General features: G+C 34.6%; 1 protein-coding gene across 2 annotated transcripts in view; it reads right to left on the bottom strand.

The window, feature by feature from the left end:
* Window positions 1–27,398, bottom strand: part of LOC113055012 (inactive N-acetylated-alpha-linked acidic dipeptidase-like protein 2) — a 241,596-nt gene that overhangs the window by 20,849 nt on the left and 193,349 nt on the right. For both annotated transcript variants that reach the window (XM_026220927.1, XM_026220926.1), the window contains exons 12-13: window positions 12,170–12,263; window positions 4,405–4,603 (exon numbers count right to left, since the gene is read on the bottom strand). In XM_026220927.1, the coding sequence (XP_026076712.1) occupies window positions 4,405–4,603; window positions 12,170–12,263 (293 nt within the window). The remainder of the gene's footprint in view (window positions 1–4,404; window positions 4,604–12,169; window positions 12,264–27,398) is intronic.

A 27,398-nucleotide genomic window follows, 5' to 3' on the forward strand; every position in this document is an offset into this window, starting at 1 on the left:
AAAGGCCTCTGAGCATTAATCATTGTGATACATTTGAAATGAAGGACTGAAATGTCCACATTTCAAACATTTACTCTTCATTCCCAAAGGAAATGGGAATTTTGTATCTTCCCTTTTTTGTTCGGCCTGTGAATCATATCACACATATCAGAAAGTGGCTCTGCATCATTTTTAAAGGAACGTTCCGGGTTCAATTCAAGTTCAGCTCAACTGACAGCATTTGTTGAATGATGATTACCAAAGGACATTTTGACTGACTTACTGCTCACTTTTCTTTCTTTCTTTCTTTCTTTCTTTCTTTCTTTCTTTCTTTCTTTCTTTCTTTCTTTCTTTCTTTCTTTGATTTTCTCTTTCTTTCTTTCTTTCTTTCTTTCTTTCTTTTAATGCCATTCTAAATATTTTTTCTTAATGCACATACTGTAACTGTACTTTTATTATTCTATAGAAAATATGTTATTTAAATTGTACAGTATACAAACCCAATTCCAAAAAAAGCTGGGACACTGTACAAATTGTGAGTAAAAAAGGAATGGAATAATTTACTCTCAAAAACGTATATTTTATTCACAATAGAATATAAATAACATATCAAATGTTGAATGTGAGACATTTTGAAATGTCATGCCAAATATTGATTTCCTGAGAGCTACACATTCCAAAAAATTTGGGACAGGTAGCAATAAGAGACCGTAAAAGTTAAATGTACATATAAGGAACAGCTGAAGGACCAATTTGTAACTTATTAGTACTGGAAAAATCTCTGTGCATAAGGGTCAATGGATGCCTGTGATCTTTAGCCCGTTACAGGGCTTTGCATCACATACAGGAAAGCTACTGTAATGGAAATCACAACATGGGCTCAGGAATTCTTCTTTTTGGAAAACTGGGATGCCATGTCATACGGACTAAAGAGGACAAGGACAACCCAAGTTGTTATCAGCGCTCAGTTCAGAAGCCTGCATCTCTGATGGTATGGGGTTGCATGAGTGCGTGTGGCATGGGCAGCTTACACATCTGGAAAGGCACCATCAATGCTGAAATGTATATCCAAGTTCTAGAACAACATATGCTCCCATCCAGACGTCGTCTCTTTCAGGGAAGACCTTGCATTTTCCAACATGACAATGCACGCCAGACCACATACTACATCAGTTACAACACCATGGCTGTGTAGAACAAGGATCAAGGTACTGAAATGGCCAGCCTGCAGTCCAGATCTTTCACCCATAGAAAACATTTGACGCATCATGAAGAGGAAGATGCGACAAAGAAGACCTAAGATAGTTGAGCAACTAGAAGCCTGTATTAGACAAGAATGGGACAACATTCCTATTCCTAAACTTGAGCAACTTCTCTCCTCAGTCCCCAGACCTTTGCAGACTGTTATAAAAAGACATATATATATATAAAAACATATTTTTCCCTTAAAATTAAAATTTTCTCAGTTTAAACATTTGATATGTCATCTATGTTGTATTCTGTAATTTGAAACATCCACATCATTGCATTCTGTTTTTATTAACAATTTGTACAGTGTCCCAACTTTTTTGGAATCGGGTTAGTACATAACTGCACTTGCAGATAATACTAATGAAATAAAAGGCCATTTAAGGGTAAAAATAATTAACTACATCAGTAGAACAAATAAGAAATGCTACATACATTGTATAAAGTAATCAAATGTTTAAAAAGTGCATATTCTTCACTGTGTAAAATACATATATATTTCTTCTTATTTAAGTTACAAAAGTGATTTAGTCAAGAATAGTGAAAGCTTTTCTCTCTTTTGCTGTCTGATTAACATCAATGACAGACAGCAGAAATATTAGACTTTAAGAGATTTAGTACTGTATATTAGTACTTTAAGAGCTGCCTGGGCCGGAACCAATGTTTTGTTAAATGTGTTTTCTCTCTCAGCTGTTTGCTTTTACCTAACACCTAAATTTCTGTGTTTATGAGGATACTTTCAAAGACGGGTATTTTGACACATACAAGTGTATGTATCCAAGGCCTAAAAACGCGGAAAAAATGATGGACAGCACATTGATCTGGGCTCCCTGGTTACACCACATACTTTGTTTTTAACGGAGAAAGAGATCTCCTGAACAGCAGCTACAAATCGAGTTTAGCATACACAGAAGATTCCCCTGCGTGAGTCACTGCAGATATCATCAGTTTCATGTCTACTGCATATTGGTGTTTGTTTTTATCTGCAGGAACAAAACATCCAGAGTGTCTGTTAGCGTTATTCTTTTAGCCACTGAAGTCAAACTTACCTAAACCTGAGCCCTTGAGGAACACTTACTTTTTCAATAATGATAAAACAAAAAAGTTTACTCTGTTTATAGAGATTATTCACTGAAAAATAAAAATAAAAAATAAAATAAACTGTCATGACGGATTTACTCTTATGACATTTCAAACCCTTTTATTTTTGGCACTGATGACAAAAAGTGTGTCCAATGACTAGTAAGTATTTGGGTTCCTGTGAATGCCTATATTGTGCAAAGCAAAATCTCTTTTTCCATTCTCTTTTCAGTTGCAGTATTTTAATCAGTTGGTTAAAACTGACTGATAAACAGAGAGGCAAGTGTATATAACACAGGGGGTGAAACAATGAAGATCAGTGAGAGGGTGTTAATTCTCACAGGCTAGAACCCAAAGAGAGATAATGAGCAGGTACCCTGGCAAGTCTCTCCGCACTCCATCCGTTTGCTTCCTCTTCTGCTAATTTAATAAAAACCACTCCAGGACATGCTGATTGCTGCTGATTACAATTGCATGCCACTTTGATAATAACAGGGCCCTCCTTCAGTCCAGATTAGCAAAACCAACAGACGTCGACAGCAGCGTCAAGAGAAAAGTCAAAGCAGAAATGTAGCAAACAAGCATTAACCCAAACACAAAAAGACAAAAACACAAAAATAATCTGAACATCTATTTTGATTGCATGCAATGTTGTCAGCCACTCCATTATGGCTCAAGCCGCAACAGAGTTTCTATCAACAACAGAGGCACATCAGTAAATCCCAGTTGAGAAGAAGCATTTGAAGACACTGGCTGAAGATCAGCACTTTATTCTGCTGAGCTGAGGAGAGAAATCACAGTCGACTGAGGGATTTACTTCTATTCCCTGCAAGATGATGTGTGTGTGTGTGTGTGTGTGTGTGTACCTGCAATAGCGTTTTACCACATAATTTTGGCCAAAGTTTTGAGATCTAGATCTCCTCCACTGAGAAGGTCATGAAAAACCATTAACTCCGTAACACAGGCCTGCACTTCTTAATATTGTGCTTAACCCTTTGTTCACTCCTCTTTGCATTTTCAAGCACCTAATCGAGGCTGTTGTTGGGGGGAACAACCTGGAACATTGGTTTTAAAGAAGACACTGTTTGTTCATTTAAATTGCTGACCTTAGGTGCTTTTGTATACATGAATACTCTTGACTTATTGACCTGCATTGTCAGATCATTCAATCCCAGTCCTGCTCTCTGTGATGGCAAAAGTTGATGACATCAGCACCATAGCTAAATGATGATGACATTAGTCCATCGACCCACGAATCCCCCCTTAGGGGTATCATGGGACTATAAAGTGAAAGTGACGTGACCCATACTCAGAACTCATGCTCTGCATTTAACCCATCCAAAGTGCACACACACAGCAGTGAACACACACAGACCGTGAACCCACACAAATTCCTATAGACTATAACAATTTGCTAATTATGGTTTTTCACTATGAACAACCAATAATCTTTATGATCATGAATTGTTTTATTTTATTTTTTTTAGGAAATCTGGAATATGAAGGTGCAAAACAATCTAAATATTGTGAAAATCTCCTTAGCAATGCATATTTTTTTTATATGAAGTTTTGATATATTCACGGTAGAAAATGTACAAAATATCTTAATGAAACATGATTTTTACTTAATATTGCTGCAAATATACCCCAGCGCCTTCAGACTGGTTTTGTGGTCCAGGCTGACATATTATGTTTTTCAATCTAAAAGATGCCTCAAGTCTTTAAATAATAATAAAACAAACTAAGTAAATCTGCTTGGGGAAAATAGGATAGTCAGGTCTTTGTTCAATATATATATATTTTTTTTTTTTCTTAAAGTAATTTAACAAAACGTTGGCAGGTTTAGTAAGTAACACTTTCTTTTTTATTCAGCTTTCATTCACCCTTCAGCACTCAATAATGAATACCGCTTTGTTTTCAGTATATCAAAGTTTCCACCAAATGTTTCACCTCTTTTCACTCCCTTTGAAACATATAATACATAACGCTTTGCATGAAAGATTTCATGTTGTAAAAATGTATGGATTGATAAAACTTTTACCTGCAATACATGTTCCACTTTTGCAATCTTGTAAGCCACAGGAGTAAAACAGTTACCTGGAAAAGCCGGGAGGTGGGTTCGGGATAAGGAAACTTTTTTCCAGATCTCGTAGTACGTCATTGAGCATGCGTACATGGGCGGGATCTCTCTCTTTGGGATCGTTGGCAGGACGCATGACCTCAGATTGGAAGAAAGCTGAGTTTTCTCTCAAAGATGCAGCCATGTTCAGCAGGTCTGGCCGCCTCAGTAGGTCATCTGAAAATGATAATACAAGAATCAAATGTAAGAATTTATTTCTATCTATCTATCTATCTATCTATCTATCTATCTATCTATCTATCTATCTATCTATCTATCTATCTATCTATCTATCTATCTATCTATCTATCTATCTATCTATCTATCTATCTATCTATCTGTCTCTCTGTCTCTCTGTCTCTCTGTGTGTGTATGTGGATGATTTGCCTCTGAAGATGAAAAAAAAATAGTTATCTGTGTAGTAATCTGGTGTAATTTTTCTCAGAAATTGCTAATAAAATGTAGGTTGCACTTTATTTTACAGTGCGTGTACTAACATGTACTTATAGTGTACCTACAGTGTATTTATCTAAAAAAAAAAAAGTTCTGGTAATACAAGGTAATTACATGGGGTAGGGTTAGGTTTAGGGGTAGGTTCAGGGTTAGTACCTAGTTATTACATAGTTATTGTAATTACTATAATAAGTACATAGTATATACATGAGAACTAGGACTGTAAAATAAAGTGCTACCAAAATGTATACAAATATGAAAAAATAGCAAGTAACAGTAAATGAAAATGTTTTTTATGTAGAAAGTCTGAAACTATATATATATATATATATATATATATATATATATATATATATATATATATATATATATATATATATATATATATATATATATATATATATATATATTAACAGCATAAGCTTGATTTGATGACTTTCTATTTTAACCTCAACATTAAGTTTAGCCCAAATGTTCCAGGCACTGAACAGCATAATTCTGGTCTCAATACATTGCAGTCGCTATTAACCACACTTACCCATCATTCAAAGTAGCTTTTGTGTACCGAAACCCGGTATTAAAATGGCCCCGGGGCTAAATTATGAAAGACCGTAGTATCAGTAAGATATGACGGTATCAGTCCTGCTTTCGGTACTGGAGGGGAAAAAATTGAAGTACTATGTATTTTTGCTTAATAATGGTATCATGCACATCTTATCTCACCAAACATTTCTAATGTGCGATCATATTAAGATGTTTGTCTGTGAAATCTGCGAGATCTCTCATGCGCGCCACGGAGGCTGTCTGTCAGTCACACACACACATACACACACACATACACACCACAACGAGCGTGGCGCGCACACAGACAAAACAGTATGAAAACTCCCCCTTAATAATAAAGAGTGACAAAGTAACACAACACAAAGTACCGATAAAAATACCGTTAAAGTACCGGACCGTTAAGCAGTATCGGTAAGAGTAGTAATACCGTTAAAACCTTAACAATACCCATCCCTAGTGAAAACCCAGCTAAAATCTTTTTGTGTGTGTGTGTGTGCGTGATTCACTGTTTTCTAAACAGTAAAATCATCTTACATACAGTAACATAAAGAGCATTCTGTGAAAATATAATCTTGACATCTTTAATATATTTTTGAGAAATTCCATTGTAAATAAAAGCAATATGCAATAATGCGAAAATATTTAAAACCGCAACACATTTGAACCATAATTATCCTGACTATGTGCCATGTACCACATTAAAGCAGAGATTCTCCCATTTTCATGTTCATGTTAAAGTTTTGTAAAACTGGTTTATTTATTTCTATGTGCATGTTCAAATGTGCAAAAAACATTGAAACGGATGAGGGGAACCACAGGAGCTTGATTGTAGAAACTGAAATTATTTATATAAAATTATTAGTAAAATGAAGTAGAAAACATCATTAATATATAAATTAATATATACAATTTAAGTAGACCATCTTATTCATGTCTTTGGGCTATTGAGCAAAATTTGAAATCGGCACTACACAAAAATAAATAAATGAAAACAGAAATTGAATAATCCAATATAAAAATAATCACTTAAAATGATACATTTTCTTAGTTTAAACATTTAATACGTCATCTATATTGTATTTTGAATAAAATAATGAAATTTGAAACTTCCACAACATTGCATTCTGTTTTTATTCACAATTTGTACAGTTTCCCAACTTTTTTGGAATCGGGTTTGTACATTACTTATTTTATTTTTATATATATAATATTTGATATACTGTATCAATGTGTGTGTTTGTGTCCATACTGCAAATGCGTTTCTTTTGTGGCCATTTATAGCTAGAGCTAGACGGAGCACAAAGGCATGAATCTGAACGTAGGGATCACAAGATTCTTTTTTTAAAAGTTGGACTATGTATTGACACACTTTAAAAATGCAATGCTTGTGGCAAAAGCTTAGAACAACAGTGTACAGGAGATGTGATGCAACACCCCCAAAAACATCTTTAAAAGAGATTAATTCAAAGACATATTTGTTTTAGAAAGATTTTACTGTGCAAACTATTTAATGGCTAAAGCATATATATATATATATATATATATATATATATATATATATATATTAGTGGTGGGCATAGATACATTTTTTTTAATCTAGATTAATCTCAGTGTGATCTTGAAATTAATCTAAATTAATCTTTAAAATGGCTCATTCAAATTCTGCCGAAGGCATTCAGAATATGTGTGTTACCCAAATAAAATGTACAAACAGTAAGTCTTTGAGAAGGGGTTTATCAAGATAGATGGTGCATTAGAAAAAGGGGCTCATCTCCTGTTTCCAAAATGCATCACAAAGTGCTTGAAAAAGCTGTAAACTAATTCCACATTGCACAAGGTACAATCAACCTTACGCCTGTTTCACACCAATGTTTAAGTTTTTTTCAAGTTTTTAGGTGTCAAGGTAAAGAAACCAAATAATTAAATGTAAAATAGCACTGGGTAGTCTTCGATGTAAAAATGAAATATACAACACCTTCAACATTTCTCACATTATTACAGTTTTGCTATATATATACAAACGTATACCTGGTGTCTGAATAATTTTTGGTTTGACTGTTACAACTACAAAGTAATTCAGTCAAGAGCAGTGAGTGATTTTTATTTTCTTGGTTTAACATTACAGCAGCCAGTAACTAAATCAGGCACGGTCACTTTAAGAGACAATGAACGCATCCGATATAATACACATCCCATTTTTTCCCTCAACTGTTTACTTTCACAAATAACTGACAGTTTTTTGGAGCATAATTTCCAAGGTGGATATTTTGACATATTTTGTATGTATTTGTCGGCACAAGAGCAAAAATAAGCAAATTCGATGTTCAAGTGTTTTTAGACGCCTTTCTCTTCGCAGAAGAGAGCTCGGTTCAGTGTCACTGTCCGTGATACGCGTCTCTCTCTCTCTCTCTCCGCACCGAACACAGAGGGAGTAACCAGTTCAGCTTTTCCGCATGTGTTTGGATGCTTTTAATCAACAATTGAAAAAGATAAGCTTTCGTGACGATGCGCAGCAGTGACCCGTCAACTGTCCTGAGCATCTTTTTAGGCTGTCCTCAGCGAGTCAGTTATATAAAATATCAAGGTGAAAGTCATCATAGCTCGCCTAGACCCAGCTCCCAACCCAACTTTGATAATAGATTAACGACGATATTTTTTTTATTGCCTGATAAGAGTCTCGCGTTAACGCAGCATGCTAACGGGCAATTGGCACAGTTTTATTCATTGTCTTTTTTTCCTATTACATATTTTAGTAATCATCATGAATTATATATCATTTTAAAGGTTAAAATTTCCAAATTTAACCTTTGAAAACTATTTTGAAATTGGACATGTCACTACCATGGAAATGAGACTTTAAAACCTTTTAGCGGTCTACTCCTCCTTGGTGGGCAGTGTCAAGGGTCATATTACAAAATGTATTATGGTATTTTACAATCAAAACTTTTTATAATCTTGACAAAAATTCATATAGTCTCAAGATTCCATATTCATTATTTTGTGATGGAAGTAATATTGAGAAAGAAATGTAGACATTTGTGACAGAAAATTGCATTAAAAATGTGGGTGTTCATCCGGTGTCTTAAAAAAAATAAAAATAATATGAATTAAGGATTACATTTTATGAATTATAACAATTCCAGTTTGGATAATGCACTTTCAAAAATGTTCCAAGCAGGTCATGTGGGTTTGTTTTCCTGATCAAGTAATGCTTGCGATGGAGTTTCTGGTTAAGCAACTGCATCGGTTTCATCCTCTGACTCAAATTAATAAGGTAATATTGATGCCGTTTTTGTAACCTTATAGCATCTTTGTTTACAAGTAACCCTCCGGAGCAAAAAATATTATTGCAATTTCTTTTCTGACACGCACTGTATACGAAAAGACCAATCACAACAGACTTGGCCAGCTTACCAATCAGAGCAGAGTAGGCTTATGGAAGGGAGGGATTTACAGACCTTTAGCTCAGAACTTCTTCAAACAAGTCATTTTGAAATCATTGAAAAATTATTCTTATATTAAATGCATATTCAGAGAAAATTAAATTTAAACCTGTTGATTCCAACACAATATTAGCACACTTTAAAATACCATATGACCTGCTCTTTAAGGGTTTCAGGAATAGTTCACTCAAAAATAATTTGCTGAAAATTTACTCACCATCAGGCCATCCAAGATGTAGATGAGTTTGTTTCTTTATTGGAACAGATTAGAAGAAATTTAGCATGAAATCACTTACTCACCCATGGGTCCTCTGACATAAATGGGTGCCATCAGAATGCGAGTCCAAACAGCTGATAAAAACATTATAATAATCCACAAGTAACCCACACAAATCCTGTACGTCTTGTGAAGTATTTGCATGACACAAATCCATCACTAAGGTGTTTTAACATTAAGCCTTTCGCTTCCGGCCAAAATACCAATTCACAATCCATAATAATGTTTGGTTAACACAAACACACAGCTTTTCACTTCAGAAGATGATGACTGATGGACTGGAGTCGTGTGGATTATTTGTGGATTATTGTGATGTTTTTATCAGCTGTTTGGACTCTCATTCTGATGGCACCCATTCACTGCAGAGAATCCAATGGTGAGCAAGTGATACAATGCTACATTTCCAGGATGATATCGTACAGAAAATGTATTATAGGTTCTATTTAATAGAATATTAAATAGAAAGTTTTTGTGATTTATGAAGATGCACTGGGTAATTATATCAATTTATATCAAAATCAGAAAGCATCATTACCTTTATCTGCAAATTATCAGATTCCTGTTTTTATCACATACTGTATTAGATACCCATCAACTTCTAATTTAAAGATACATCAAATGCAACCAAAAAATGAACAAATGGCACAGTTAGCTCAGTATTTTACATGAGTGAAATAACTCCAGATGATGTTTGAATGCTGTGACTGAACAATGTCTGTGATTGCTTGTGTATTGCATTTTATAATGAACAGAAGGAGAAACAGCTCCTCTGCTACACAATTATTTTTTAACACAGTGATATTTTTCACTTCAAAGCTTACAATACATATTATTTTTCATTTCAAATCCAAACAAAGCTGCTCTGATCAAATTATAAATAGCATACTTTGATGGTTACATATTTTATAAATAAATGTTCCCTTATGTTAGCTACTCTTTTTAGTAGGTTGTTACATTGCTAACTTTTCAAAGAGTATATCTTAACTTTGAAGTGCCGACTAGAATTTTAATGTACTGTAGCTTCCCAATGCCAATAAAAGCCATAACAATGTATCTTGCAGCGAGTAAGTAACTTGTATGATTTCAGATGTCTGGCAGTCTTCATTCTTCACTCTGCTGAGTCACTCTAAAATAATCTGAACACCATTGAGCTGTCTGAATCTGAAGAGAACAAAGGATCTCAAAGGTTTCAATTAGCCATGACTCTTCGATCTCAATTGATTCATTATTGAGTCCCAATCAACAAGCATCCATTATCTCTATATACTTATATACAAACAAATTAAAAGTTTGGATAATGTACTATCCAAAAGTTTGGACTTTGTACTGATTGATTGATTTATTCAGCTGTAGGAAAACAAAGAGAACTTTGTTAATCAAGTGCAGTAAACGGTAAAACAGTTTGCTTTGAAAACCACTGTGTTCATAATTAAGATAATACAATAAAATAATATGGTCAGACGCACTAGTTTGAACTATCCAGCAGCAAAAACAGCTGTTTTGTAAAACTTGAAATACTCTACCCCACAAATTATAATAAATAGCTTCAGTGCTGAATTGCTACACTATATTTCTCAGCAACAAGGAGGTAAAATAGCTGTTTTTGAAGTAACTAAACTCACAGGTTCATTGTTTGTAGATAGAAATACACAGATGCAACTCTCATCTCTTTCTTTCTCGATAAATAGTTCAAATAAATGCTATAATTCATTCAAATAAATAAGATCTTACCTCACTACTTCATCTTTGTGATTGATTTGAAGTGGCCATGCTAGAGCTAACAAACTGTAACTGACATTTTTTTTGCACTTTCAGTCTAATATTGTGCTGCAAGCATTAACAGCTTTGCCTCCATATTGTGCATTAAAACCGTTTAATGCACAGCTAGCCAGGCATTATCCCTTACTTGATGCTTACCTGCTAGCCAATCAGAATCGAGTATTCAGACAGACCATGGTTTAGATTTGTTTATACCTGACAAAGTTATCGAGTACAATGACATGACAAGTTTTAACAGTTAAGGTAGCTTCACATCAGGGTATATCTGTCAGGAAACAGCTGGAAGTGCCAGTATGTGAAAATTGCGAGATCAAACATATTGTTTTCCATTCCAAACAGTGAGAGTGAAAATTCCTTCACGAAGCATCTGTACACGACATGGGATTTTCTAAGGCATGCAATGCCACAGTCTTTTTGCCCTGCTGCAACCAAGTCAGTAAGACAAAAGATTGTCTGATGAAATATCAATACTGCACAGCATTAAGGGCTTTGCAGTCTGTCTTCATGTGGCAGGATTATGTGCAATTACATTTCCCACCTGTCCTCTTCTCAGTGTTCATGAATATTTAAACACAAAGGTGTATCGCTCCAGCAGAGAACTGGAGCAGATTCAGAAGGGAAGCTCTCTATGTCCCTCTGCAGAGGTGAAAAATGTGCATACATGAGAGCCACTGTATAATCATTTCATGTTATTTGAATCTCTAAAATCCAATTCTGCAAGTCTTTGAAAACATAAAGAGCATTTGGAAGTAAAAGCCTGTCAAAAGCTCATTACTACATTTTTGGCTCTAATGAAGCAGCAAGTATAAAGTGTGTTCCTCTCGTGGGAATGTTCTCCCTTTTTGTTCCCCACACAGGGTAAAGCGGTTTATGAAAAGTGCCATAATGATGGCCGATCAGTTCTGACGCTTATAATCCCATTTGATCAGAGTACCGGTTGAGCCGAAAAATGGTTTGCACCAATCTTAATTTTACAAATGCAGAAATCGAGGTCATTCTTTCAGTGCCTCTTTAAACTGTGATGGAAAGATCAATAAGTTCACCCAAACAGATGATCTCTTCACAAATCATCTTTATGGGAGAAGTGAGGACTGATCCAGCAATTTACACCTTCAAACAATCTTCCGGAAAAAAAGTTCTGCCAACACACTGTACTTTTGTTATACATTGATATATTTTTCATTCTTTTTAAAAATGTAAAATACGTTTTTAAGGATGCATTCTTACCTTTGAGTTTGTTCTGAATATCCAAAGCAATATCCAGAGGATAAAATGGAAGAACGGGATCTGTAGCAAGTTGCAGAATGGCCTCGGCTGTTATCTAAATCAGAAAAAAAGACAAAGAGTCAATTTAGATCCTTGTTTATTCAATAACATAAAAACTATTTTATTATTCTTATACACGCAGCTTGTGCACAACATAAATAACTATAATTGGGAATGCCATAAACATAATATCATAAAGATAATATTACCATAATAAAAACGTTGTGAATGATTTGGGTTTGTTTGCCATGTTTCAGCACATTCAGAGCATGTCCACAACACATCTGACTATTCGGGTTGTAATTGCAATATTGAAAATAGGCTCCTTCTGTTTTAAACTGTGAAGGCGAGCCAGTGGATATCATACAAGCAACGTGCAAACTTTGTGCAAGACAAACTGCGCTTTCGGCATCTAATGACGCATTAACAGCACGTATTCTCTCAGAGACGACGAGAGACAAATCTCCCAATATGTGGTAGCCTATTTATAACCGCATTAATCTATTTCTTTATGTTTTTCTTGTGGCCCGAACATAGTGAAAACAATGAGTAGAAACATTATTCGTGTTGAACAGGTTGCTTTTTAAAGTCAGTGCATAAAATAAAGCTGCTCTTTTGTTTCACTGATAAAGTGTTACTGAAGTGTAACAGTTTTATTTATAGACTATATGCCTATAATTCATTGTAGGCTATGATAGAAAAACATTTTCATTGATGAGTAGTCTAAGCTAATAGCCAAAAAAATAAATAAATAAATTATATATATATATATATATATATATATATATATATATATATATATATATATATATATATATATATATATATATTTGAGTCACAGCATGTCAATTATACGGAAATGCGTTATGAAATCGTTGCAAAGCAAATTAATTGTAAAATTAATTTAATAATAAAATAGCCACAAAATAACAGGTCTACATTAATTGGAAATGACAAATACTCTTACCAACAACAATATTTAATGATTTTTACAATATCTCTGGCTATATTCCTTACATGATTCATTTCAACACACTCCATTGTCTTATCGCCTTATATTTATCTTACACGTAAGATGTTGTCCAGTAACTTGTTTCCATTATTTAAGCATTATTTTATTTATTTGTAAGCCTGCTCTATGTTTGATTTATGTTGACGTGTTTAATGCCTTTTAATTGTGAGACTTTTGGTAATCATGCTGTCCAAAATAATGTAAAAATGTGGATTTAGATTTATCAGCCAATATATCGCTTATAGGCTTTTATATTTAAAGTATTATCGGTTATCGGTATTAGCCAAAATGTTCATATTGGTGCATCCCTAGTTTGTATAGTATCTCAGATATCATAAAACATTTCATTGCATTTTATTATTAATGTCTCTAAATTGGGCTGGGAAACTGCACATCATGAGCAAGTATTGAATGTGTTTTTATCATACAGTAAAATGTCCCTTTTGCCTGACCTCTGTAAAAACTACAGTTTGGTGGCTGACAGTATGGGAGTGATCTCCCTCTCAGGACGGGCTGAATCATGACCTGTTAAAGGGCACCGTAACACACACCTCGAAGAAGGATTCAGTGTCTGACCACTGACCCTGCCTAAACGAATCAGCCCCAGTGCTTAAATTTGCTCCCATGAGATCAGTCTCATTCAGCCATTAAATATAAATTGAACACAGGTCAGCTTTTGTATAATACAATATTTCTGAAAGTAGTTTCTTATACTCACCAAGGCTGCATTTGTTTAATAATGACATAATATTTTTTGTATTTAATCAAAACATATTAACATAATAATGGTAAAATAGTAATGTTGTGAAATAATAATACAATTTAAAACTACAGTTTTCTGTGTTAATATGTTCAGCAGCCATTACTCCAAGATTCAGCATCACATGATCCTTCAGAAATCATTCTAATATGCTGATTTTGTGCTAAAAAAAACAGTTGTTGTTATTATTAATACTGAAAACTATACTTGTTGATAGGGATGCACGATAATATCGGCACAATATCGGTATCGGCCGATAAAAGCTTAAAATGACCATTATCGGTATCGGCCGATATGAATATTTCTGCCGATGAGCCAAACCGATATTCTCCAAGCGAAATAATTGACCTGTTTTTCAGATGTGAATGTCTGTCTACATTTGTAAAATAATAAATTTATGGTAGAATCAGTACAGAAGAGATACATGGATTTCTCTTCAGTAAAATTAAAGTTTAAATATATCAGTATATATTTGTATATATATCGATATCAGTATCGGCATCGGCCAAAATTATTTTGAAAATATCGGCATATCGAATATCGGCCAAAATCCAATATCGTGCATCCCTACTTGTTGATGCTTTTTTTTTTTTTTTTTTTGCATTTTGCTATAATTTTTTAGCTTTTTATTTACATGTAATGGATACAGAACAAGAAATTATGAAAGGAACAAATGGGGAATAGGATATTGAGAGCCAAACTCAAACTCATATTACCTACATGAGCACAATGCTCAGTAGCTCAGTGAGTAACCACTATGCCACAGCATCAAAGCAAATGCTTTTTTAATTACATAAAAACATAAAAATGCATTTTATTTTATCACTATGTAGAATATATAATAAACAAAATCTTGATGCTGAAACACCTGATATTTTCGGGGGGGGGGGGGGGGGGGGGTTCTTATTAAAGCCCTAAGTGTCAGTTGGTTTGATGTGGAATCAATCACAAACAGAGATATTCTAGAATTGATTTCAGCAAAGAGAGCATTAATCAACACTACAGAATGTGCCTGAACCCAAAAGCTGATTTTTTATTTATAGTCTCATTCCTGGAGTTGCTTTATAGTTATTTTGCTCCCTTTTTCTATAGGCTGGCAAAAACCAATACCCTACATCAAAAATGCCACAGAGATGAGAGAACTATCACACATTCAAGTAATTTCAATACATAAAACATGTATGTACTTATTACACATCTAAATTCTATAGTTTTTTTTTTTTTACTTTAGTCTCTCACAATGTTGTTTCACTCCAGTTGTACAGAAATATGTTGGCAAATTTCATCATCTAAGACAACAGTTGCCTGTCTGTAGACACTTTAACCCTCTGGAGTCCATTAACGCATATATGCGTTTTGAGTCATTTTCTCCGGATAACCCCGAAAATAACTTAAATTACACTCTCAGTTTTAATCGTACAGATAAGAGCAATACATCAATCGAATCTGTAAAGAGATATGAGAGAGATATCTATAGAAAGCCTGAAATGTCTACTTTTAAACTAAACAAGTGCTGAAAACAAATATTCTGAGATAAAGTAATCCATATGAAAACAACGCAATGTCTATTTTTCATGTCTCCGTTCATTATATCTAATGTGATCACGCCCCCGCGCTTAACGTGCTATTCAGATTCAAACTGAAGCGCGGCTTGAATACGCTCATGAAAATACCCAAGATGGCTTGAAGTATGGGTGCTCCGATCACCTATCGGCCGATCGTTAATGTGCATCTCGTCAGTAAAGCCGGTTATCTAATCAGCGGTTAATTCCATCAGGTACGTGATTTCACATAGAGCAGCTGTTACTACACCCCTAGCTTGAAGAACACAAATAAACCACATATCATCGCAATCTTGTTTAAAGTTTCATCAGTTTCATCAAATCACATTTATTTTTCTCAACACTTTCATTTTCGTTTGCAAAACTTTATTTTCTTTTGCAATATTTCAATTATTTTGAAAATATATGTGGCATTGAATTGACTCCATAGTGGGAGGTTATTGACAGCAGAGGGCTCCCTCTGAGCACCTCAGCCTGACTGATGAATGGCTAAACACTGATTCACAGCACAGAGACAGGCCTGTGTCTGTTCTCGACACTAGACCGAAGGGTGTTTGTTTCCCATGTCGTATTGTTCTGTTAGTGGGGTGAGTTTTAACTATGGGGTCAAGCATGTTTTGATTAGGAAGTGCACATGTACTTTGGAATTTTGCCATCAGATCTGACAGACTAGGGGGAGATTTGAAATGTGCATGGATGTACAGTGAATGTACAGAACATGACAAAGACACAGTGGGAAGAATGACATTACTGAGGACAAAATATTGTCCATCATTTCTGCACAATGTGTAAAAGTATACAAACTGTGACTCATCTTCTTCACTGATCTTGATGAATTTATTTTAAAGCTGGGCTGAGTTAGTTAAGAACTATTATTTTTAGCATATAGGGTCTAGTAAAAATCTAAATCACACCACGTGTGCTCATCTGTAATCTGCTAAAGTAACTGACTTTATTTTTAATAGCACCAGACCCTAATAAAATCAAGCCAGGAAATCATATTAATTAGGATCTCAAAAAGCATTAAAAAAAAGATGCCCCAAGGATATGAAGTCAGTAGGTTTGAAACTCTAAAGATGTGAGTTCTTTAAAGTGAAAATTTGAAATGTTTCCCCCCTTTAAAATGATGCTGCGAAATAGTCACACCGTGCAAATCTGATAAATTGACACATGGCTGAGTTTTGTTTTAATCTAATTAGTGAAATTACTAATGAAAATCTTTCTCATTACTTTTTTATCGCTCTTTTTTGGGGGGGTCAACGATAAGGAAAATGCACATCATGATGATAATTAAATCATGTTAATTACAAATACTAGTGTTGTCAAAAATGTAGAACACTGCAAGATATTAATAATGCACTAAAAACATATGCATATTGTTTTATTAATCAGACTTCCAAAAATTACAAATCATGGAAGCCTGTTCAGCAGAAGCATTCATAACCATAAAAACCCAAACTTTTGGTGTTTCAAGAGTAACAGTCTTTACAATTTTAACTGAGTAAAACAGCATGGAGAGACATCAACAGCAAAGAAGAATTGTGGGCAAAAACCAAAAAAAATATGATAGGGACCATCAGACACTACTGCAGCAAACAAGTGACAGCAAACCTCAATATTCACATCTTTCCACAAAAACTGACCTCACGGAACTTCACAAAACCAGCATCCACGAAAAAGTTGCAACTGCTATTTTAAAACCTGGACAGCTGGAGCACTAAAGATATATTTAAAGTGGTCATATTAAGTGAATTTGGAGTCTTACAAGCTCTTGGTGCATAAAGAAGATCTGTAAAGTTGCAAAGACTAAAGTCTCAAAGAGATATTCTTTATAAAAGTTAAGAGTCAACCACGCCTACCTGAAAACCCTCATTCTTACACACCCTATTGTAATCAGCAATTATGTCCCCACTGGATGCAACAAATGCATTGTTTATGATGGGTTTTATTGTTTTTGTCTTGTTGCCATAACAGTATGGTGAGTTGCGTAACATTTCTGTCACACACTTGAGGCATTCGGCCAATCACAATGCACTGGATTAGCTGGCCAATAAGAGCATAGCTCGCTTTTCAGACTGATGAGCTTTGTAAAAAAGCAACATCATATTACCCCTTAAAATACAGATCTTTTTTAGGCTACTCCCAAATGTGTATCTGAAATCAGATGCACATTTGAAACTGAAATATAATTTAATTTAATTTGCATGTATTTCATAAACAAATAATCCTTTCTGGATTCCAATCGGCCATCAAAATTATTCTAGCTGCTGTGAGAATAGGCTATAAACGATCCGTCACCCGCAGGATCCTCACATGCAATAGCCCAGTAGCTGGGACAACTTCTTTATGATTACAGACATGACATAATGATGCAGTGTCATGCTTGAATTAGAAAACATTATTATACTGTAATCTTACCTTTGTGAATTGGGCTAAAATAAGGTGATAGTTTGAACTATGGCTGTTAATATACTTGCTCAAATATTGATATGGGATCATTTTAACCAAATAAATAAATAAATAAATAAATAATTACGGACTGCAGCTTTAAATGAATATATTTTTTTAATTATTATTAACTAAAATTAGATACCATTTTAGTCTGATTAAAATTGACCAAACATACAAAAATAAACTAATGGTACTAATACTGGCCGAGAAAAACAAATAACTAACAAATGTTTTAACAATTTGATTCTCTGAACAAAGAGCCAACATTACAGATGTTTCTACATCTTCCCATTCCTATGAAATAACAACTTCACTACCCTCACAGTTCAAGCAACTCTTGAAGATTTACACAGCAACAAAGCACTAAAACTCAGAGCTGACCACATGGCATTTAATGAATCAATGCCTTAATGACCACTGTCAGTCAAATTTATTTCTGCAATATGTCTGTAATGATGAATCTCTTGTCAAGCAGCCTTCTGTTTCTGTCATTAAGCTTCCAGATGGTACCGTGTGTCAAGAGTTAACAGTGAATGAAAAACAACTAAATATGCAGGTAGAAAAGGTCTCATGTGAACATAAATGATGCTTGCTTTGTCGTCTAAGTGCATCTTGAATTACATACCAGTCATTCAACAGGGACATGCATTACTGTGTATTGTGGGTCTTAAGGGCTTTCGTGACAATTATTTTGCATTATCTTAAATTCTCAATGACTGGCATGACCATCAAGCTGTAAACAGAAGTGTGTTTGTATTGAGTCTGTTGTACTGGCAGGTCATTCATCCATGTTGTTGTGCATGAATTCAGCCGTTAAATCTTCCGTTTGGCTAGGAACAGGCAGAAAAACTGTCATCTATGAATTGAAGCTCTGTGATTTCATATATAAATGGATAATTAGAAGGCATTGAAAGGGAGCTTAAGTAATGTTTTATTCAGCAATTTGAAATATCACAAAAACACACAATGACATTCTCGACTAAAGATTTGTAGCAATGACCCACAGAAAATGGGAAAACCACTGAGCAAAAAGAGGAATGAGCAAATGTCTGTGTGTTTATTGAACAGTAAAATGAGGAGATATTAACTCATGACAAACATCTGCCAGATGCTGGAGCCAATTATACTTACTGCCTGCAAAGTTTCATTTCAAATTACAGGCTTGCAATTTTCCCAAATTATTAAAATATTAAAAGCTAATAAGATTGCAGCATATGTTTAGCAGAGTTCTGTGTTTGGATTCAAAGAATAGGCTTAAATGATTGGACTGGTTCATGAAAAAAAATAAAAATAAAATAAACATTGTGCTGTATGTATTAATACCCTTGTTAATGAACAATATGAGCAGCACAGTTTTTTTTAGATATTAGGATAGTAGAGCTTAAATATGTTAAATATGTATAAATATGTTTTGTTTTGTGGAAACATAGATTAATACTACTAAAGTAAAATTGAATCTTACATTTGGGTATTAAATAAATAAATAAATAAATAAATAAATAAATAAATAAATAAATAAATAAATAAATATTTATAATAAGTTGCCACACTGTCAAAAGTCTATAGTAAAATACTTCTGATACATCCATACACACGCAAACACACGCACACACACACACAAACATATATATTATTTTAAATAAGATTAACAAGACTCAACACAGACTTCTATGGCATATCATATACCATTTTATATCAATACATTCACCAATATATTCAAAATTATACAGTCACAAACATATATTATATACATATTTTATGATTATATGATTATAAGTATGGTTAAAAAAAAGACTTAGAAAGATTTACTGTAGTATAAATAAATAAATAAATAAATAAATAAATAAATAAATAAATAAATAAATAAATAAATAATCTGCAAAAATCCTCTCCATTGGTCCATTCGCTGGTCCATTATCATTTTATTTACTATATATGGTTAAAAACTGTAATAAATCCAATTGGACATTTCATGTAATTTTACAGTAAAATACTGCTAAATTTTCAGTTTTCAGAAGTGTTTATTATTTATTTATTTTATTTTTTAATTATTATTTAATTTAATTTATTATGTATGTAAAAACGAAAACTGACATTCCCAGAATCCAATGCGTAACACTTCACATTTAAGGGTTTTTATTTAAACACAACATATTGTGTTACAACATACTTCTATATATTTGTATTTTTACTTAAACTTTGATTCAACACATTACTTATTGTCTCATTTACACTTGTATATTATAAAGTTACAAACAGGTTTTAGTACATTGGTTGGTACAGCAGTTAATGCAGAGAGGGTGAATATTCTAATGTGATATTTCTGTGACTGCATCCAATAATGAATCAGAAATTATAAACCCTGATATATATATATATATATATCCTTCAATATAAACAGTCTGCAAAGTTGTTAATCAAAAAGTGCATTATAAATTAAGATATTGTCTCTTTAGAGAAAACAAAAGACTGACACTGATGAAAGTTTTATATATATATATATATATATATATATATTATTTATATATTATATTATTATTTTCAGTGTAGCCAGGTCCTGATTTTTTTTTTTTTTTTTTTTTTTTTTTTTTTTAGCCTTGTTTTCTATCCATCATAAAATTGATGTACTATTTATTTGTTACACATACAGAATGCAACCAAATCCTCATTGTAATGACTTATGTAACCCTGGTCAGAATATTATAGTTAGCCTATAAGACACTACAGCATGCCTACTGTAGTACACAGATGAAACCTGCTGTGTGATAACAAAAAACAAACAAACTAACAAAAAAAAAAAAAAAAAACAACACTCAATTTAATACAACTGTATGTAACAAATGCACAGATTAGCTGTCTTGGTGCGTTATGATGTGTTCATTTTTAATTACTGATGTTCTCAGAAACTGTGCATGCCTGAGAGCTGTAAAGACAGTGAGAAACTGCGGTCCCCACAGAATACATGGATTGCATACACTCATGACTGCATTTTAGATTTGCATTTGTTTTCTAACAACTTGAAATTATGTGCCATTTTGCTTCATTATAGATGCATATCATATGCGCTTAATTGGCTTTTGTGGGACATTAAAAAACAGTGCTGGGTCCATTTACAAAATGACTAACAAAGTGACAATAAGAAAAAGACAGAATTGATATAGCGTGAAAGAAAAAAGAAGTATCAAATATATCAAAGGGCTTCTATGCACAGAATTTATTAATACAGAATAAAAAATAATCTATTGTTAGACCTGACCAAATTCAAGATGCAATGTTATGTGGTTCCACTCGAAACAAAGCCTCAAAAAGTTGAAAGTGACATTTGAACCCAAATCTACTCAGTATGAAGGGGTCAAGTGAGGATTCCTGAGTTTCTACTTGTAAACAGCATTGATACCGAGCATGCTTGTCAACAGTAATAACATTATTATGCTGACAATTGTCAAGGTCCCTCTGGCCAGAATTGTATGCCAGCACTTCTAGTATTGTTAAATTTTAACTGTTGAATATGTGTATTTTTTTTTTTTGTTATCTCGCTGTCTATCTGTCTATTGGTCTCTGTCTGTCTATCTGTCCATCCATCTATCCATAGTATACTATTATTTTAATAGCAATTTTGATTACTGCCAGTGTGTCCATCCATCCATCCATCTTTAATTTAGTATTATTTTAATAATAATTGTGAATCCTGGCGCTTTATGCATCCAACCATCCAGCAATCTGTCTGTCTATCTATAGCATAGTATTATTTTACAGTTTTGCTTTGGTGCATTTCTCAGATCAGAAATGAAATTCTCAAAACTACTTGTTCAACCTCCACATCATCTTGTCAATTGTGCACATCACAAAGCAGTTTCTTATTCTTTTGAACGTGGTGCATTATTTTCTAATAATTCATGGACCAGAATCAGTTATTCTGCTTATACTATGATTACCACACCTCAAATATGGTTTAGATGTTGTATTTAAAGACATTCATCAGGCTTTTGTCCTTAAAAAGTGGTCTTATAGGACTGATTTCTTACGCATCTCATCCTCCTGCCTGGAACTACTTTTGACATTAATTTCCGTGAAAATAATTGTTCACCTCAGAATGTTTAAGATCCATAAACCAACATTTAGGAATGAAACGAGTGTAGTCAAGGCAATAACATGCTCTGAAAGGATGGGCAAATTTGTCCTCAGAAAGTGCCAGGCAGGCTCCCAGATGTCATGCAGTTTTCAACCTTTCAGCAAAAAGGCTTCAAAAGTACAGAGGGCTTTTTAATCAGAAGCAGTGATGGATGAACCACAAATCTTCACCAAGCTTGGGACAAACCAGTAAACGTGAAGCAGACACACTCGACAGCTTTCGCTCCGTGGACAAATTACACTCCCCTGTTACAATGTGCATTAAACGACACCCGCGTCAGCTCTCATACAATGAGACGCCAATTGTATTACCCAGGTGATAAAACAGTATCTGTGGGAGAGCACCAAACACAGAGTTCAACCCAGGAGTGTCTGGGAAAATTACTCCTTGACATCTCGTCATGTTATGTATTAGGCAGCAATAAACTCCTACTGATATGCTGCCAGTGTTGGGGTGCAGAGGAGGTGGAGAGAACCAATCACACGCCTCATTCGGGGAGATAAAGTGAAAATGTCTGCATTTTGTTCATCTGACTATGACTTGAAAAACCAGTCGGTCTAGGTTAGCTACTGTAAAACATCCATTTCAAAACATTTAAAAGTGGGAAGCAAACAAAAGATGCAATTTATGAGAAGTCCAGTAATGAGCTCTTTCATAAACATCCAAAGACGAAATAATTTGTGTTTCTTGATAGAATGTTTTACCCATCCAGTCCATCTGCAGGTCGACAGCAGAAAAAAAGCACAGTCAATTGTGACCTTCAGCCTTTGTGGGACTAAATATTCAGAGTCATCTCGACTAAGAAACCAATAAATGATTATCAGCAATGTGGTCCAGCCAGAACATCCCACTTTGTGCCTGTCTACATGAGGGACTGCTGTAGTTGGTGTTTACTGAGATAACAGCGACTAGGTGTTATTAAACAGCCTGAAGGGAACTTCAGATGAATACATTGTAAATTTGAGTCATACTCGAATCAAAATGGCAACCATGAAGAAATGTATTTCCCAGAAGTGGCTCTGTTAAAGATTAAGAGACGTACCGTATATGTTTTCAGTAAAGTAACAGTTCAGCTAAACTGAAAAATCTGTCATGATCTTGGGGCTCATAGTTGAAGATCAACAGCCATAACTTACTTCCTGCCTTGGAATACGAACAAAATATATTTGACAGATTATCCAGTATGCTCTTTTTCATAATAGTGACTGACTCAAACTATTATTTTCAGCAAAATTTGAGACTTAAATTTCGATGATAAAGAGTTTTTTTTTATGATTTGTCTCTCCTGTAAGAATTAATACAGCCCAGTCCAGAAAAGCAGATCAGGGCAACATACTTTATGAAAACCTCTGCGTGGCTGACTGAGGTGTTAAGCAGTTTTGAGAATCTTTCCATTACCTCCTCACCTCATCTCTTTATCATCTCTCAGTCTCACACTCGCTGTCTCCCATCCCAGCATACAAAAGCCACATCTGTTACACACGCAGTGAGTGCAGCTATACAGCGACTGTACTGCTGCGGCCAGAGGCAATGGACTTGAGTTGACACATTGTCTTTAGTGATTAAGTCACCTCAGTGTGCTTTGACAAGTCATGTGCTGCAGTCTTTCCATATGTAATTCATCAGTTTAGGGTGATCTTTTCTAAATAATCATGTTATCTTCTCTCCCTGTGTTCACACTAAAGGGATAATTCACACAAAAATGAAAAGGTCCTAAACAACAGTACAAATCTGATTAGGACACCCATTATTGAGGCGTTTTAACCTTGAACTGTCACTTTTAGCCAAAATACCAGTCCATAATCCACGATAACACTTCCTCCAGTTATATATAAATATAAAGTCACTCCCAAGTGTGAAAATACCCACATTCATTCACAACTTGTTCTTTTGGGGGGCTTCGGATTGGGATCTCTGGACGCCCTTCGATAGATGAATTCATTTTAGGGCATGGAATTTAAATTGATATACTTCTCAGGTAGACGTTCCCCGCGGAAACCATCGGTGGATTTCTGTCCCTTCTGGGTGCCATGCAAGCAAAGCTGGCAGAATCTTCCATTCACCCTTCTTCCCCTGCCCGGCTAGTGTCATTCAGGCTGTCAGAGTACAATACCAAGCCTTCAAACTTCACCGCCGCCACTGTTTACATCTGACACATAACAATGGCTGTCCTGGGACGTTCAATCACACCAGCAGATGCTCTCAGCTTCCTCTCGCTGGCAGCTTCCATCCTCTCAGGCTTCCTACTCCACCACAGTTTTATGGCTGGCTGATTCCCAGGGCAAGCAATGAATGGCAGGTTAATTTTGCAAAAATATCTGGATGGCATTCGTCTATCTCTTGTAAGTTCTGGCAAGTACAGAGGCACACTTCATATGTACATCCGCAATCTTTCCATTAGTAGACGCGCCACTGGGCATCTTGCTCAAAGGTCTAATCTGGAAAATTTAGCTTGTGAAACTTGCAGGTAACACAACTGTTATGCAGTTGTTACCCATCATGCACTGCACACATATATGATCATATCAGTTAAAGCTTTTGGTCAGTCTAATTGCATGAACTGTCCAAGCAAGATACAGGAGTTTATTAATTCTCACATTAGACTAAGTCTGTATTCAATGTCTTACACAATTTTTGTGAGCCTTATACCAATCAGAAGTTTGGGGTGGGTACATTTTTATGAAAGTCTCCAATATCCACAAAGGCCGCATTTTGTTTCATAATACAATAAAATAATTTCTATAGTGAAATAATATTTTCAAATAAGTGTTCTCTATTTTAATACATTTTGAAATTGTAATTTATTTCTGATGCAAATCTAATTTTTATCCTGATGCAAATCTTAAATGTTATTAGAAGCTAAAGATGCTATGTGAAAGTTTGAAACAGAAAATAGTGGTTTTCATCTTGCCATATTCTTGGTAAAGAAAACACATTTTTATTCAAATTATTCAAAATGGATGTATTGCGTTTTGGAACCAAACTCTTCATATAATCTATGACTACTTAAATCTATGTATAGTATACTAGTATAAGTTTCGTAAAATCATACATTTATAGTAATATTCTTAGGTATAATATGCTGTTAAACCATTTAAACCTTTTCAACTTACGTAATTTACAGTAAAGTTAACCAATTAACTGGTTTTTACTCCAACATTTGTACAGCTTTCTGTAGAATTTACTTTTAACAGTACAAAAAGTAGTGCAGAGTCTCTTCAACTTGCATAGCCAGATTCAGTATTGACATAACAAAAAAACAAAAAACAAAAAAAAAACATGGAACCACAGCAAACAATTTCCAGTGCTACAATATTGCGAACAGAGTTGAAATTCCAAAAGGAGGGCAAACTCTCCAGTTAAGGGAATGAGTGACTTTAGATGTATATATTTAAAGTAGTACTCTAGGTAGTCAGTACTGAGGCTCTTAGCCCCAGAGAGATGGTATGCCGCATGTGGACCCTGCGAGGGTGATGGAGTGTGTGCATACCTGCGGCTCAAATGATCGATGCCAGGCTTCCGTGCCAGGCTGAGTGGAACTGACTCAAACACACACTGCACAACTCAGGCCCTCTGTCCTCCCCATCAAACCGGCCCAGCTGTGGTTGTAAAGGTGGGGTTGAAAAATGAGCAGAGGATGTGATAAGCTTCACTGAAAGAACTCCCAAGGCTCCTCAGCCTGCAGAAAAAGTGAGTTTGGCTCGGGCCCAAGGTCCTACGGGACCTGGAGGCGTAGAGAAGCGTGACACCACAGATACAACAGCGCTGGCCTTACAAAGGGACCTAGGGATTTCAAGTGTGCTTGTACTGCAGCTGGAGACTATCAGACAGCAGCAAAACCCAACTCTCACACCCCATCAATTCACGTCTGCCTCCACAGACTTTAGCTGGCATCAGGGGGCTACTTGAGTTTAGTTTTCATATGAAATCTGGATCACCAAACTAACAACGTCTGTAGCCGTTATTTCAAAGGAACGGCATACTGGGAAAGGCTGGCAGGTGACTAGGTCACGTGCTTTTAAGGATACTCTCAAGAGGCATTAGCATTCATTAATATTGGCTTTAGAGTCACGCCAAGCTCAGGGCACTTGGAAATTTGCAACCCTTATAGCATCATTATGGGGCCAATGTGACTAAGAACTTGTGCTGTTTGGAAAGTAGGGCATATTTATACAAGATGCCCTCTAGAGGATTGGGCATGGACTGTGAGTGTGAAAGTATTGCACATTGGAAGAATTAATCTAATATTTTATGCTCTATAACATACACAACAGAATAACCAATTATGAACAATCATGTATCCTTCTGAGGTCCTTTTGTATTTACCAAAGCATATTTCATTGAATCAACAAATTATAACATAACATAAAATATATATATATATATATATATATATATATATATATATATATATATATATATATATATATATATATATATATATATATATATATATATATGTACCGTTTGAATTAAATGATCAAAATCACTTTGAAATAACCATGTGCCCTTGTAATAACTTTTCTTATTGATGAAGGATTCATTTCCTGCCCATTATCCTTTCCAAGAATTAGTATAATATTCATGAAAAAGGGGAATCCTCTTTTGTAGACGAAAATCTTATTTTTGTAGAATTTAAAGCAGAAAGGTAAAACTTATATCTCTAAAGCCCTTAAAATCATTCTTCTGTGAAAATTGTTTTATTTGAGCGATTGTTTAGTTTTTGTAGCAATCAACATTATGCCACAAGTGCTGTTGATTAAGGTTCATCTGGACTGAACCAGGAATATTTCTTAAACGCAATACCTAACAAGAAATAAGAAAGAGCAAGACTCCTACAGCATTTATTATTCTTTTACTGTCAAATTGAAACATGAATTAACAGCAGAAGCATATATTAAACTAAAAATACATTAATTAATTGTTGTTTGTTCTTGATACTTAATGCATTAACAAAGGAGAATGAATGAATCTTATTGCAAAGTGTTACCATTTCTCCGACACCAGTGTCTCTTTGCATGCTTTTCACAGCCTGAGATCTTACCCTTTCTGTCTTGTTTTATTATTCTGGGAAGTTTCCCAACCTTTCTGTCCATTGTTGAGAGAAATATGATATACTGACACTTCCAAATCTGCTCACTGAATTCAAAACTACAATAAATATTTACCTTCTCAGATTCTGAAGACGCTTTATCTGATGTACTTGTATATACTGTTTTAAATGTGTAGCTGGAGGAGACAAGGTACTGAACGGACACCTTGTGAGCCTTTCA

This window comes from Carassius auratus, chromosome 36 (assembly GCF_003368295.1).
Source record: "Carassius auratus strain Wakin chromosome 36, ASM336829v1, whole genome shotgun sequence".
NCBI classification, from domain to species: domain Eukaryota; kingdom Metazoa; phylum Chordata; class Actinopteri; order Cypriniformes; family Cyprinidae; genus Carassius; species Carassius auratus.